Genomic DNA, 17,292 nt, shown 5'->3' with positions numbered 1-17,292 from the left:
TACTTTTTCTTTTACCAGTCATTTTTTATTCAAGTATCTATATTTTTACTTGAGTATTGAAGATTAATACTTTTGCCACCTCTAAAAAACACTGGACTAAAGCATGTGTTTGATGATAATCTGCTTAAAAGTGTCTGAAGTTGTTGAGATGTTTGCTCTTCAGATTCCGTATTTAGAGAGCGCGCGTACACACACGTGGGGAGAGAGGGGGTCCTCCCTCTGACAGCGCTGTGTGTGTGTGTGTGTGTGTGTGTGTGTGTGTGTGGTGGAGCAGGGACTCTCCAGCTGCTGAGCACTAGAGCAGCGGTAGTTCTTCCACCTCTGGCTCCGTACGGTCTGCGGACTAACGTCGCCATGGAGGAGCGCTGCGGCCTCACTGCGCGGATACCTCTACCTTCACGCCTGCCTCTACCTCTACCGCTTCCTCTCCTTCTCCTCCTCCTCGCTGCTCTGCTGGAGTCCGGGACTAGCGGTGAGTCACAGAGACCAGAGTAAAGTCCACAGCCGTGAGACTGAGTTCAGACAGTCAACAGGTGACTGATTAATTTATGATTAATTTATGATTAACAGATCATTAAAATAACAATAATCAGTGCTCTATTCTGAGTAAGTGTTCACTTTAAACTTAGTTTTAGTCGAAGTCTTTCGCAGCGGTGACAAAAACATCGTTACTGTACGAGTAATTTTTTTCTGGTATTTGTACTTTATTAAAGAGTTTTTTTTTTTATTTTTTTTTGGCAACTTTTAACTTTTACTCCTTACTTTTTTTTGAAGCAAATATCAGCACTTTCCACTCCATACATTTAAAAAAAAAATGAGCTTGTTACTGTTAAGACTTTTACGTCATAACGTAAAATACATTGTGGTTGTAGGATCTTTAATAAACTTTTTCAAGTTTTTCAAAATCTTAAACTCAAAGCTGTTCTGCATGGGTTTTGTTTTTCATTAGCACTTTTTTTCTTGACACATTTTATTACATGAGTTCTGATTAGTTTTGTCCCATGTGACAAAATTTGAGTTTTGTTTTTATTAGTCAATGAAAAATATATATATTTTGATATACTGTAGTTTTCATTAAAATGTATTGCCGGTAGTCATAGTCTAGTTATTGTCACTAAAAATAGTCGATAAAAACTATGATGAACATTTTTAGTAAATGTTGTTGGAGGTTTCATTCACTGAATTGTTTGAGATTGGAAAAATGAATAAGGATTTTATTCTGACACCCGTAAACCTGGGCCAATTATTTCTTTGTCCTTTATTTAAATTTTTATGAATTAATATTTAAAATAAAATAAAAAAAAATAATAACATTGTTATCTTAGTTTAAAGCTGCTGAAGACAAACCTTTTTTGCTTTATTTTTTAAAACAGATAAGACAGTGTAGGCCTCACAGATCAATAAATCAAAGATAATTAGTTTAAGAAAAAAGACATAAAGAGTTGAAATTACAGCTTTCACCTCCACCATAAACACTCTGTTTGACATTAGCAGAAACGTGTTGTGCATTGCATTGTGGGACAATGCAAAGTAAACAGATGCATACAAGTGTTTTTACTCTATTGTTACTGTAATTATTTTAGTTTCTTCTCCAGACAAGGAGAACAGTGATTGGTTTGACTCCATTTTTGTTCCAGTTTGTTCCCGGATTTCCCACAATATCAAATGCAATGCACACAACTTTTCTGGCAACTTTAATTAACAGTAGAGCTCAGAACAAACATTCTAATAGCAATTTTAACCTTCTACATCTAATTTCATTTTAGAGTAAATGATCTTTGATGATTGTATCTATGAGGTTGACACTGTGTCTTTATCTGATAATAAAAACATTTATCGTTATTATGCAGTCATCATGTGTTTGGATTTTGGACAGAAGCTGCAGTTTTAAGAAAGAATCTAAGCTTCTTTGGAGACGGGAGGGCATCCAAACTCTGTACAGTAAGACTTGGTCCAAGTATGTGAATGAGGAGCCCAGTCCTCCAGTAAGAGGCAACACCAGTGACAGTAAATAAATGTTGGCATGTGGGAAACCTACGTGTTGTGATAGAAGCTGCATCCTGCTCAGAGGTATCTGGGACCTCAGACCTATTAGAGCACGGATGTCAAATATGGCTGAACAATCAATTGCATTTGCGATAATAATGCAATATGAGAAAGCACAATTTCCTAACCGCAAAGGTAACTTCCCAGATACGGTAGTCCGGTGCCCTCTGCCAGATATACGCAGGGCTTCGATTTCTGGAGGACACCGGAGCACGACGCATCAATAAGCACAGAGCAAATGAAGCTAAACGGGAAATTAAGCACGTACTCTGCAATAAAATATCGGATTACTTTTCAAAATAAAACACTTCAGATTATATTTCAAGTAACTACATCACCAAAAACGTCATAATGTGTAAAAACAAATTCACATCCACTATATTGATTCCTCTCATACTGTAACTCACTGTAAACTGCAACAACTTTAATTTAGTTCATGTTTTACTGGTGCAGTTTTATCTCTTCTCTGTTGCTTAAAAATGTGTCTATGATAAATCCAGAGTCCAACCTTCTTGTTCTCCTTCGTTAGGAACACTGACCTGTTTATCTGTTTATTGTTGCGTATATAACACATACATTTAACTGCGTTCTCGTGCAATTATATAAGTATCGTGAGAACTGCTCTGTCTCGTGACGTCACAGTCGTCCAACCAGAGTGCACCGTGGCGTACTCAAAATGCAACCGGTGGGGATTACCGGACGGCGGACAGCGAGGCAAAACCGAATTGGTGCTGTGGCGCAGCAGAGACGTATCTAGTGGAAACCCCCAGTCAGGCTCAACAGATGCCGACACCACACAAAGTTTAGTACCAAAGAGGAGGAGCGCAGCAGTTGTGTGGAATTTTTTTGGCTATAAAAAAAGATGCTGCACTCCTCCACCAAGCGACGCGTCTTGCTACAAGGGCTACAATGTAGCAAGACGATTGTAGAATACTATAGATATTATGTTGAAAGTTAAAAATGATGTAACCAAATGGGTCAGTGTTTCTCATACCTACTGTTGCTGACTATTGTTCTCTGTTTGAGTAACATCACTTGATCAAGACTTTTCTAACATTCCACACTACAAAATAAGTAATAAAAGTATGTACGATCTCTACTGATATCGTATCGCTATCGGCAAATACCCAAGGCTGCAATGTTGGTATTGTATCGGAAGTGAAAAAGTTGTTTCTGGACATCCCTAATTTTTATTAGTGTTCAAAATGTTTTGTTTAATAAGAACTTACACGTGTTTATTGGGACTTTGATTTATCTGATAATATGCTTTTTGTTTAAGCACATATTTGTTCTCCTTATTTCATATGTCAATATATGTATATATTATAGCATTATGTATATAAAATACTAGTTTTAGCAGTCGCTGCTTTTACTTCTCAGAACAACATGTAAAGCTCAGTTAAATGATTAATGAGTGCACATATTGTGCATCTGTTTAATAATAAATGTCGCTGTGTAGCATTTTGCATCAGCAAATTTAACCCAGAATTGTCTTTCTGGTCAGACTTTATTTGATTAAATTATCTAGATTTAAATCGTTTATCCCCATTTTGAGAAAATATATTGAGATATGAGTTTTGGTCCATATCACCCAGCCCTAGTAGGAATGTTCACAGCTTTTTAATGTTAATAAAGGTTGACCTACCAGATTCTAATCACATAATTGTATTTAGTAAGTGGTTGACAATTGGGTATTTTAGATTTCTCCTACACCTGTCTTAAAATATAAGGGATAGTGGTGCTTGGTTGGGCGGGTGGGAAGGCTCGTAGTGGGCGTTAGAAAATTTCCCTTATTTTCAAATCCAAAACTCGACAGGCATGAGTTTGACATGTGAAATCAGTTACATTTCTTTTTTTTAAACATTCAAACCGCAGACATTACATCTTGTGACGTTTTAATATGGCGAGATCTCGTCGCACCCCCCTGATGCACTGTTAATGTGGCTTCATGCAGATCCTCAGGGTTTACCCTAAAAACAAACTGAGGTTTCATAGCAGCAGCACTGCAGCAGATGGAAAGTCCTGTGAGTCACTGATTGTATCACTATGTGTGTGTGTGTTGGAACTGCCAGCCCAACATGTCTCAGTCTTGAACTCTTGTTCTATTCTTCTTGAACTAGTCCATGCTTTTGTTACCTCTAGACTGGATTATTGTAATTCTCTTTTAGCAGGCTGCCCGAGCAAGTCGCTTAAGACACTTCAGCTGGTTCAAAATGCTGCAGCACGTGTACTGACTAAAACTAGGAGAAGAGATCACATTACTCCTGTATTAGCCTCTCTGCATTGGCTTCCCATAAAATATAGAATAGAATTCAAGATTCTTCTTCTCACTTATAAAGCCCTAAATGGACAGGCACCAGTCTATCTCAAGGAGCTTGTAGTGCCATACAATCCCCCCAGAACACTACGCTCTCAAAATGCTGGACTACTCGTTGTTCCATTCATCTCTAAAAGTAGTATAGGAGGAAGAGCTTTCAGTTATCAGGCCCCACTTCTCTGGAACCATCTACCAACCACGGTTCGGGGGGCAGACACCCTCTCTACCTTTAAGGTTAGGCTCAAAACATTCCTCTTTGATAAAGCTTTTAGTTAGGAACCAGCTCATAGCTCATAATTAAGATGCAATAGGCATAGACTGCCGGGGGGGGGGGTCTGGCATGCTCGGTTGGAGAGAGGTTGGAGAGGGCGTTAAGAGAGAGGTCATTTAGGTTAGAGAGGGACCGGAGAGGGTCCCATTCCTCTTTCAAACACTCCCTCTATGTCTGCTTACTCCCTTGTGTGTTTGCTCCTGTACTCCTTCTGGCTTTTGTCTTGCAGGTCCGTGGGATCCTCAGTGTGGAGTTACAGAGTCTCAGCGGCTCTGTCTCCACCCTTTTCTCTGCACACACCCAACACAGCATAACGTGGATGGCTGTTCATCATAGGAATGGGATCCACACAAGGTTCCTGCTGCTTAACAGAAGGTTTTCCTTGCCGCCATGATGAATTCATGTTGGGTGTGGGATACATATGTATGTGTATATACGTATATATGCATATGTGTGTATCCATAAAATGAAGAGTCCGTCCTTAAGACTGCTCTACTGTAAAGTGCCTTGAGATACCATTGGTTATGATTTGGCGCTATACAAATAAAGATTGATTGATTGATTGATTGTTGTTTTGTGTCTTGTAATGCGGCGGAACAACTTCACCCACCTGGTAACCGTTCTTCTTTAACGGACTTGGCCACTTTCCACCTCTCTGTTTGGAAAAACTCCTATTTTTATAAACCAAGGCTTCTTCCCACTGCTGGTTAATACCCAGTAAAAGGCTGGGAGAAAAAATGTAGACTTTCATTGGAGATTTTAAAATGTATGTCTATGCACTGCGATCCCGGTATATAGTGGCAGGACGTTGTTAAGATGCAATAAGGAAGAAGGTATGTGAGAGCACGACTTGTGTGGATGCAGACATAACAAGGTGTGGGAGTCTCCTGCATATAGAACACTATCTGCTGGGGATTTTCACCTTAGCAAACATATTTACATTATTTTCATGAAGTTGTGTTAGTCAGAGTGTCTTGGGTTCCGAGGAAGCTTCAGCATCTTCTCTGATGTTTTAGAAGGTGTGGGGAAAAAAGAGGGTATGGATGTTCCACTAATCCAAAGCCCACTTTCTCCTACAGACACATGTTTAGGTAATTTTCATCATGCAGGGTTCTGGCCAGCACCGCTTAGCGTAAGGCCCCCGACGTTGGGGGTTTTCTTGTTGTTTTTTCTATTTTGAATCGGTACCGTCGTAATAATTGTTGCACACTTGGACAGAAAAGGGACTTCCAGGTATGCATGGGTTGTTTTAATTCTCTTTTTAATATGAATAACCTTGAAACACATACATCTATTTAGTACAAGAGATTTGTTCAGATGGCCCTGTCTTTACCTGAGGACCCCTGTCGCCACTTAGCTGCCCCTGATGTTGCTTGTGTGCATCCTCCGTAATCACCGTCCGATATAAACAGTGTGCTTCAACCAGACGAAGCGTGTAGCATCACGTGCTCGTTATGTTTATAACTCACAACGGATCATTCTACATGCATGCGTGTGGATGTAAATACCGTCTGGTTGAAACGCGTTCAGGTTTAAAGAAACATCGGCTTCATTAGAGTTGGACAGGTTCAAACCGTGCTCTCTTGGGTCAGGTCTTCTATTTTCGGCCGGATTAAAGCTCTACTAATTTGGACCTCAGAGAGTTATACATTTCAAAATGTTCTACGCCTGCGGCTCTCACTCACGCACTGCGCGAACGCCCTATGCTGTGAAAAATTCCTGGTGAGAACCCAGTAGTAGTTATTGCTACCTGTGTATACTGACTGCATTTAAGGAAGAAAGTAAGTAAAAGTGGTCATGGAATGTCCATGCTACCTTTATTTAATCCAGTTGTTGTAAATAAATATCACAAAGTGGTGATTTCTAAGGAAATTCATATGGTGATTAAAAATATTTTTGTCAAGTGATTATTTTTACCCAATCAAAAAATGCCATTTTTTGTTCTTGTGTAAAAGAGACGATGCTTTCACCAGGAAAACCTCACATGCCAAAGACCAAAGACCAAGTTTCCAGTTTCATTATTTTTTTTTCCCAAAGAATATTTTGTTCTTACATTTTTAACTTTTCAGTAATTTTGGTTAATATTTTTAGAGTCCACCCATTTTGTTAAGCATGGCATGGTTTTCCATGTATTGTCATGTTTTGATTATTATTACTTTTTATTGGATATAAAAAAAATCACCCAGCGATAGTGATGGTGTTACTAATTTTAGCGATAGGTTAATAGCATGTCCCTGATGGATGCCAATCATGGGAGGCATGCGGTGTTTAGCGATTTTATGGCTATATTCACTGAATTTTCACACTCCTCCAGGAAAGCTATATCACACAAAGTGCTGAGCGACAGATTTAGCAACTTTTTCTGCTGTTATTGGAGACTTTTGCAGATAAAAACATGGATTGTTTCATGGACCTTTTTAATGAGCAGCGGTGGTCACCCTGAGCTCCGCCCCCATCTCACTGCATTCACAGGCAGCTCAGTCCTTGCTCAAAGACGCACTGACAGAGAGCTCACTGACAGCTACAGTACTGCAGTGCAAGGAACTTTTTTAAAAACACATTAAAAACGGCTCATACGTAGACAAATTGCAGGTGAATTGGGCAGGCGTGTGACTGTTTGAAAAAACTCCGTGGGAAGTTTTTCCCTGAGCACTGCCTGCAGACACAATGAGCTGTGACACCCAGAGGAGGAGTGAGTAAAGCAGTCAGTTTTTCTGTCACTTTGGAGTGGACCAAAAGGTGTGCTGTGAACACAAACCAAACCATATCAAGGTGATACAATCATCATCTGTTCTCCGCCCAGTTTGGGACCTAATGTTTGTCTATGATATTAATGTCTTATTCTAGGATTAATTTGCTCAGATACTCCGCCTAGTTTGGGCGGTGTGAACAGGCAAACGAAGTCTAGAGCGAATCAAACAGGCAAATTCTAGAGCAATTGTTTCTGTCGTCTCGGAGCGTTTCCAATCGAAGCTATTTGGAGCGCCATGAACACAACCACACTTGGAGCGGCTCAAATACAGGAAGTATCGTAATCATGGCTTTATGGGTGATCAGTAGAACCAGCAGCGGTCCAGAACCAGACTTTAAAACCACCAAAAGCACAGCAACTTGGTGCTGCTCCATTGTTAAATGTTGTGAAGGAACAAACGGACAAGGCAGAATTTTCTCAGCACTCTTACGCTTTGACTCATTGATGAGAGTCTCTTTTTCTGTCTAGAGAAGTCTCTACTCCAGTGACAGCACCCTCAAGTGGTTAGCTCATGTAACTGCACCAGAGGCTGTTTAAAGAGGCTCAGAAGTTGTGCTCTGAACGCAAACCGAATCAAACCAAGGTGATAAAAGTATCACCTGTCCTTCGCCCATTCGAACTGAGTGCAGGACTAATACCGCCAACTGGCAAAGCACCCTCACCTTTTACACAAAATCCCACACACAGTGTGATTGGATTAGCTTCTGCTGTGATGTGCCACCAGGTAAACTGATCACCAGTTCAGCTATCACACCATCAGCTAAACATGCCTTTGTACCGGAGCCTTTACAAATGTGAATGCAGTCATAATACTTATTACCTGCACCAGAGGCTTTTAGGAGTGAAGCAGAAGTTGTGCTCTGAACGTAAACCCACAAAACCCACAATGTCGACTTCTGTCTTAAAAAAGTGTATAAAGTGTGTGGGGAGGGGTTTTACCGCTAAAAACATGTATAATAATTGTAAAAAAAAAATAAAAAAACAAAGTTGACTACTTCGTGGATTTCGCCTATTGGTGGTTATTTTTTAGAACGTACCCCCCACTATAAACGAGGGACTACTGTATCTAATAAATTCACAATTTTCAGTAATAATAAATAAATAATTGATAGTTAATTATAATAATAAAGATAAAAACTGTACAGCACTGTGGTCAGCTGAAGTTGTTTTTAAAATGTGCACAATTTGTTTTATAAATGTTGATATTGTACTCTACATTTATGTTAATAAAGGTCCCTGTGTGACATTTGGCATGTGGCTTCAACTGACTTACCTTATTTTATGGGTTTGTCTGTGAAAAAAGAAACTAATAGAAACTAATTTTCCCATAACTAATAGTTATGGGAAAACCCAATGACATCACAGAGAAAACAATAATATATATTAAGTATTGCCATTCTGGTTCCATTTTATGCATCAATGCATCATCTCAAGGCAAGGGCAAAATATTGAGATATATATATTGTATATCATGATATAGTTTGAAAATATTGAGTTATTTAAAAAACACCGTATTGGCCAGCCCTAGGAAAAAAATTGCCATCACATTTTGGGAAATTTGTAATTTTAAAAAATTGCAAGATGTAAATAGTTGGTGGTATAAAGCGTTCAGCAATTCACCCGCTTCTGTTTCTGCTGCTTGTTTCTGCCCTCCTGCTACAGCGAGGCCTATTTTGAACCTGGAAATCCCACATACCAGAAGGACTGTGTGGTCCAGCTACAATGTGTGTCACAAATAGATACACATGCACATGAAGACATACAAACTCGCCCTTTGACTAATGCACACACTAACACGCAAACACACACGGCAGATCCGTTTGAAGGTTTTCTGCTTCTCTCCCAGTGTTAGAGCATCCTACTCTTCTGCTCATCCACTCAGCAGTGTCACTGGTTTTCTAATCTCCTCTTTTTCTGCTTTGAATTGATTCCAATAACAATCCGCTTGGCTGGCTGTCTGCAAGGTTTTGTCTTCTTTCCTATCCATGGTGTCGGGGCAAAGGCCACTGAGTGCTCATGTTTCTCAACCTTTGTATGAAGGCCAAGGGTTCGATCTGAAAAGAGACTCATTATCATTGCTGCACGTATTTTTAAGCTGCTTTGTGGTGTCTCAACGTGAAGATGATCAGTTTAAGTTTATTCTCTGTGCTTTTATTGTGCTTTTATGTTGGGTTTTCAGGTAAAACCCTTTTAGACTTCATAGGTACACATTTTTGTTCTGTCAAATTTAAATATTAAATATGAAAATTTGTTTTTTTAATTTACTTCCTGTAATAGGAAAACGTTTTCCCATTTATATTTTAGTTACACAGGTAATTCCCCAACTGTTGTTTTAATAATGATCAAACCATAATGACAAAGGAATGACAATGACAAAACTTAATTATCAGAAAATACCATTAATACCACTAAAATAATTATTAAATATACAATTCATTAAAAGAAAACAGCATACATAAGAATATAACAAATGTAGTGTCTCCAATATTCTGTGATCAAAAAAAAATGGACAGACAAAAAAACTAAATTCATGTTCTGAAAGGGATAAAGCAATGTGTTTTTTTCTCTCTTTTTATTTAAAATCAGGCTCCAACATGACACAGATATGCCCTTAAATTCATGTTTCAGGACAATATTACACGTTCACATACTATTTTTCACGGGAAAATCTGTGACTGAATGTCTAAAAAGTTTCACAAATGAACCAACATGTCAAATTCTGCCCATAATCCCGTTCAAAATTTCTCACTATGTATAAAAGTTCCTGAGGCTGGTGGCTTTTAACTTTTTCTGCTACAAAACAGAAACTTTAAACCCATTTTTGTCAGCATATGTCACTATTTTACCAAAACACATTTGGGCTTTGATTCAGCTCATTTTCTTCCTGAAAGAAAGAAAATGAACATTTGAAAACAACTTTTCAAATGTTTTTCTAGATCTGCAGCGAGTTGCAAGTATGTAATCATAATCTTCAGGGATTAGCACTCTGTGAGGAGTTTGCATGTGCTCCCCACTTACTCCCACTGTCCTAAAACATGTATTGTAGGGGCTATGGAGTTTCAGAATCAGAATCAGAAATACTTTCTTTATCCCAGGCGGAAATTACATTTTATATTCCTTAAAGATAACAACATGGTTTAAACTGAACTGAACCAATTTAAGTAACACAAAATAGGAGCTTATCAGAAATAAAAATACAGTGATAGATATAGTTTAGTTTAGTATAGTCTGTTAAACTTATACACATAAATACCTTGTAATAAAAATAAATCCCTCTACTAAAGGGTGTGTCTACAAATGTCAGCAAAATTAAAGTACAAAAGTATATAGCCTAGAGCACTGCCTACGACCCACGAGAGTTTTTGGTTCAGTAGTCTGATGGCTTGTTTTTAGTCTTTATTTTCACACTCTTAGGACCTATTTACACAACAACTTTTGAGCTGAGTCCAATCAGAAGACGGTCCTGTTTTAACGTCACATTGGAAAGCCTTCCTGTTTCTTTAGGAGTGGACATGGTTCTTTGTGTTGGGTGTACGATGTGAGCTGGGATAGGCCTCAGCAGACATGGATACATGATACTTTCAGGTTGTAAAATATTTCAATGTAACACATAGGTATTGCAGATGGTCATTAAAAGAGAAAAAAGACCCAGTTTTTCAGTTCTTTGATACACATCCACGTTTTTTATCATTGATATCTCCACTGACGTTATTAATTTATCAGTTCTTCCCATCTCTGTAATAGCACAATTTTTGGAGATCGTACCTATAACCTTGGTAATGTGTTCAAACCTCAACTATTTGAACCTTTTTCGACTTAAAGTGTGTTTGGGTTGGTTTAAGAATTGCTTAAATAGGTTAGTTTGTAAAAAGTTAAGAAATAACTGGGATTAAAACCAGTACTAGCATGAAATCCCAGGAGTCTAGTAGAGCACTACTGGCCCATAAGAAAGATCAATAGTTGGATAAAAACAAGTGGCAATGGGAAGAGTGGAGTTGAGTTGGAAGGAGATTAGATTAAAAGATGTGGGTGATAACTTTCCGGACCAAAGGGGGGAGTGGAGTCGCCTGCTGAGGCAGTTATGTAGCTGTAAGCCGCCTCCTGCCAGTTGTCTCCATTCATTTCAGTGACAGCTCTCCAAGCAGAAGAAGAGAGGCTCCTGTTTCCTGTCACATGAAGTTATGTTGTTGTATTGGTGCTTGACAGATTCAGTGACGTTTATCACTTGGATTTATGCACCTTTGTTGTTTGAGCTCTTTAGTTATGAACTAGAATGTGTGCTCATCATAAACAGTAATGAGTCATCTGACTTAAATAACATCTGTAATCATTAACCTACATTCTTGTTGGTAGTAAAGAAAGTAGGCATTTTTTTGCGTAATCTCACCCAGGTACATGCATACTTCCACCTACGCAACATCAACTGTCTCCGCCCCTCTCTCACTCCTCACTCCACTGCCATTCTGGTTCACAGCCTCGTCACTTCATGCATCGATATTTGTAACTCACTCCTTTTCGGTGTTTCTCACAAATCCCTCCATAAACTCCAACTGGTTCAGAACTCTGCAGCCCGTATCATAACCGGAACCCCCTTCTCTGACCACATCTCCCTGTCCTTCAGCAGCTCCATTGGCTCCTCATCAAATTCAGAATACATTTAAAAATCCTTCTGTACACTTTCACACAACCTTGCCCCCACTACCTGTCTGACCTCCTTCATATCATCACTTCCTCTCGCTCCCTCAGGTCTTCATCCTCCATCCACCTCATTGTATCTACTGCTCAGATCACTACCATGGGGAGCAGAGCTTTCAGTCACTCTGCTCCCAAACTCTGGAACTCCCTCCCCCCTGACATCAAAATCATTGACTCCTCACCCCTCTTCAAATCCATACTCAAAACCCATCTCTTCCAATCAGCCCACTTTCTGTAAATTCTCATCCCTATTTCACCTACTGTACATTGCTTTTCTTTTGTGTTCTTTGTACTGTTTTAATGTATTGCGCTGTTTGTATTATTCTGTTTTATTATTCTGTTTTTACTGTAAAGTGTCCTTAGGTGGCCTGGAAGGCGTTTTTAAAAAAAAAGAATTATCATTATTAATTCCTTTATGCTGTCACGTATTTGTTGGAGTTACTCTACATTCAAAAACGACTTTTAACACCACTGAATTTACACATGAAGATAACCCTGTGTTGTAGATTTTATGTTTAGTCGTGTTTGCATTGGTTGCACTGGAGCGCATAAAAGCGATGTTTGACATTTGTGCTTTTGCTGCCACAAAAGTTATTATTAAGTTTGTTCATTGGTCATTAGTGGGAGTTACTGACAGAAGCAGGGATTTCCTCCTTGGAAACCTGGAGCACAAATAAAGCCAGATTTGGTCACATCCCTTTCAGAGCAATGAAGTGTACAAATTATGATTTTTAACATTTTCCTCATCTGCTTTTCCAGTGACAGACTGAGGTCACTTATGTTTTTACTTCTATAATCGCAGCACACACAAAACCACTGACCACGATTTCTTTAATTTAGCGCTACATGTACAGAAGTTGATACATTAAGTTAGAATTAGGAATTGACTAATGAGGTTTGTTTTAAATGGATTGGAGCAGGACGATGCTACCGAATAGCGGCTAACTTCAAAACTAATGGAGCTGGTGGGATTGGTTAGTGAACAAAACTACTTTGACGTGGACTTGCCAGGTGGGAATGTTTGTCATCCTATTGGATCTAAGTGCTGCATTTTACACTGTAGATCATACAGTTTTGCTTCACAGATTGCAAACATGGGTTGGACTAAATGGAAAAGTAATGCAATGGTTTAAGTCATACTTGGAGATGCGAAGTTATTTTGTAAGCATTGGAAACTTTGAGTCTGACAGATTACCAATGTCCTGTGGGGTTCCCCAGGGCTCTGTTCTTGGACCTCTTCTGTTTAACCTTTATATGCTTCCTTTAGGACAAATTTTGCAAAACTGTAAGGTTGATTATTAGAGCTACACAGATGATACACAACAATCTATCAGATGACTATGGTCCCATGGAGGTGTTGTGTGACTGCTTAGAAAAAGTAAACTGCTGGATGAGTGAAAACTTCCTTCAACTAAATTATGACAAGATGGAGGTGATTGTCTTTGGTAACAAGGAAAAGAGGACAGCTGTCAGCGAGTACCTTGAGTCTTGATGTTTAAAAGCTAAAGACCAAGTCAAAAACCTTGGTGTTCTGATTGACTCAGATCTGACATTCAGCAGTCAGATCAAATCTATCACAAAAACAGCTTCTGCCATCTCCAGAGTGAAAGGTTTAATGACTCAGAAAGATCAGGAGAAACTGGTCCATGCTTTTATCTCCAGCAGACTGGACTGTTGTAATGGTCTTCTGACAGGAATCCCCCAAAAGAGCATCAAACAGTTACAGCTGGTTCAGAACCCTGCAGCTTGGGTCTTAACCAGAACACAGAGGTCAGAACACACTCCTCCAGTTTTAAAATCTTTACACTGAATCCCAGTCAACCTCAGAATAGACTTTAAAGTTCTGCTGCTGGTGTACAAATCTGTGAATGGGTTTGGTCCAGAATACATCAGTGAGATGTTAGTCAGGTATGAACCCAGCAGGTCTCTCAGATCTATGGAGACAGGTCAGATAGTGGAGCCCAGAGCTCACAGCAAACATGGTGATGCTGCTTTTTTGTTTTAGTTGTTATGCTGTAAAGAAGTGGAACAAACTGCCAGCAGAGCTGAAGTCAGCATCACATGTGAACATTTTTAAATAAAAGTTAAAGGCACTTTTTTTCTCTGCTGCGTATGATTGAGAGGGAGATTTTTGGCCATGTTGTTGATGTGTTTTTTGATGATTTTAAATGTTTTTTACTGATGATTTTAAATGTTTTGTTGCAGACTTTAATGTTTTTATTAATTTCAAGCTGTTTTCTGTTGTACTTTTTCATCATGTAAAGCACATTGAGTTGCCTTGTGTATGAAATGCGCTCTACAAATAAATTTGCCTTGCCTTGCCTTCCCTAGGGATAATGATGCTCTAAGTAGCCAGTGGAAAGTGTTAACGTTAGGGATGTCCTGATACATCTTTTTCATTTCCGATATGATACCGATATTGAAGCATTGCATATCGGCCGATACCAATATCAGCATGAATCATACATACTTTTTTTTTCTTACTCTTTTCTTTTATGACTTATTTAGTAGAGTGGAATGTTAGAAAAGGTTTGATCAAGTGATGTTACTCAAACAGAGAACAATAGTCAGCAACAGTAGGTATGAGAAATACTGACCCATTTATTATTAACCAATTGGTTACATAATTTTTAATCTTCAACATAATTTCTACAGTATTCTACAATTGAATAAAATAAATAAAAAATTAATACAAAAAAAAATATATTACATTTTTTTTTTAAAATTGGAAAATCCGGAAATTTGAATCCGATATCATATTCGTTTTCAGGCTAATATCGGATTGAGACACCCCTAGTTAACGTTGAGCCCTGTATGTTAGACAAAAGTATCAAACGAAGCATCCCAGCTCTGAGCGCTCCAGTGGATCCCGGGATGAGCTAATGGTCGGTTCAACCATTGAAGTGGATGTAATAGGAATGAGTTAACAGTAAGAATAGTCAAACTTCATAACTTTGTATTGTAGTTTATAGAGATGTAACGATTTGTTTTAATGATTCAATTCAACAATGATAATGTTCATTTCGAATGATTCAATCACAAATGATTCAATGACTTGGGAAAAGATGTAATTACTTTTAGCCAAAATAATAATTCACCCAGCGTGACTGTGAGATAAATACCTGAACACTGGACGGTGCAGATGGGCTTTCCTTGATTCCTGTTTCTTGTAAAGGACTCCTTTTTTAAATTTAATCTGGACATAAACAAGTAAACAACGTTCAATGGCAAATGTATTCATATTTTATTTGAATAAAGTCCAAACAGCACTTCATTTAAATTTTTGTTTTAACATGATTGTGAGGCCCGAGGCCTCTGTAGAGCTAACGCTGATGAGGTAATGCTACATGTACTGCGGCTGCTGTTAGTTGATGGGTTGACACAGCCAGCGACTCCTTTACAATATTTCCGTCTGTGCAAAAGCCAAAGTGTTTCTGTACACTGGACCCCAAAGTTGCTTCTCATTCCCCGGTGTCACGGTCTGAGTTTACATCGTACTAAGATTGTATATGTGCATGTGCACGAAAAATTAATTTTTGCTAAAAAAAATTATTCATTTTTGGTTTATTTTTGTTTTCAAAATGAACGGACATGTGTTTTATTTGTTTATTGGATTATGTTAGGATTAGGGTTAGGGTTATAATTTCAGTACGGAGGTAAACTCAGACCATGACACTGACTTTTCCATCATGCTACATTTTGTGGTCTGCTGGCGAATGCCATAACATCACAGACAGCTGACAGAGACGGCAGTGACGTCTTAGAAATAAAAGCAATTATAAAACACATCCATATAGAGTCTCCTGTGCTTAAATCCAATGCATTAGTTCCTTGTATCGATACAATTGATTGATTACCTTTCACCAGAGTTGGGGACTCGAGTTTGCGACTCGGATTTGAGTCTAAATGCTAAAATAAGTTAGTATTTAAAATATAGCAAATTTCTCTTTAATAAAATTCAGAGTGAAAATATTTAATTTATGTATGGAAATAATATAATATAAAAGTATTTCTGTTGAGAAATTGTTAAATTAAAATTGAAATTGTCACATGTATAATTGATATAAACATAAAGAAAATGGTTTCAGGTTTTAAAAGTAGACCTAGTTTTCTGTTTGGTTAATACCTAATTTTACAGATTACTTACATGCATTAATTTAGTAAAAAATAATAGTTTAAAATATACTTCAACCTAATTAAATGTGCTTAGCTGAAATTGTGTTTATTTGTACTTAACTTGTTTGATGGAAAATTTTGAAATTTTTTCCATTGTATTCAAAGGTTTTTCACCTTTCTTGTCACTGGAAAGAATAAAAGTAAGAATGATTGAACTCCTGAGTCTCGTCAAGTCTTTCCTTTTTCAATTGTGGGAAGCCATGATGTTATAAAGACACTTGACAAACAATCATTGTGTTTGGCGCATTAACTCTGAAACATCTGACGAGCTTAATGTGATTCCCTCCTTTTTTCATGGTAACCATAATATGCATCAGGTGCGCGCCTCGCGGTTCAAGCACTAGTATCTCGGCTGATGACCGGCGGCACACCTGCAGCTGTACCATTTATCATCACATTTGGTTACAACAACTTCAAACTGGATGGTACCAACAAAAGGAGCGCTGACTGCAAAGTCTGCAGTACATGAATCAAAGATTGGTATTGCAATAGCTTGTTTAAAGTGCTCATATAACAAACAACTAATAAGTACTGATACTGTATGCTAATAGATAAAGGAGTGATGATAATACAGTAATTGCTTTGAATTTCTTAGATATTGCTGTGCAGTATTCTTAGGAGACCAGAGAGCAGCAGATGACAGAAGGCTTATTACAACCAGAAGAGACGTAAGACTTTTTAGAGACTTAAGACTTGACTTGGACTTGCAATAAAAGACTTGTGAACATTTCTGCCTTTAAAAATGATTTTAGATCAAATAGTGTCATCTGGAGGGCCAACTTGCTGAGCACATATTGCAAATGGATCGTAGGAATATAAATCGATTCACTGATCTAATGGATGAATCGTTAGTTTATAATCAGCATCAGACCATAATGAATCTATAGTGTGGAGGGTTGGTTAAAGGCTGCCCTGTCTCTGGTGTTCATCTACTTTCTGTGTGACTTTGCTGCCCTAAATCAGCAGCTTTTATTTGCCTCTGAGGTTTCGTGTGGGTGTTCCAGTTCTTCTATTGCTCACTCTCTGTGCTGCTCT

The 17,292-nt window shown here is 38.3% G+C and overlaps 1 protein-coding gene across 2 annotated transcripts in view; it reads left to right on the top strand.

Moving 5' to 3' along the window:
- The first annotated feature begins 219 nt into the window (after nt 1–219).
- LOC114478533 (TGF-beta receptor type-2-like) overlaps nt 220–17,292 on the top strand; it is a 62,327-nt gene continuing 45,254 nt past the window's right edge. For both annotated transcript variants that reach the window (XM_028471645.1, XM_028471644.1), the window contains exon 1: nt 220–472. In XM_028471645.1, coding sequence (XP_028327446.1) covers nt 355–472 — 118 coding nt within the window. In that variant the 5' untranslated portion in view covers nt 220–354. The remainder of the gene's footprint in view (nt 473–17,292) is intronic.

This window comes from Gouania willdenowi, chromosome 16 (assembly GCF_900634775.1).
Source record: "Gouania willdenowi chromosome 16, fGouWil2.1, whole genome shotgun sequence".
Classification (NCBI taxonomy): domain Eukaryota; kingdom Metazoa; phylum Chordata; class Actinopteri; order Blenniiformes; family Gobiesocidae; genus Gouania; species Gouania willdenowi.
This window is presented reverse-complemented; position numbering and strand designations above follow the sequence as displayed.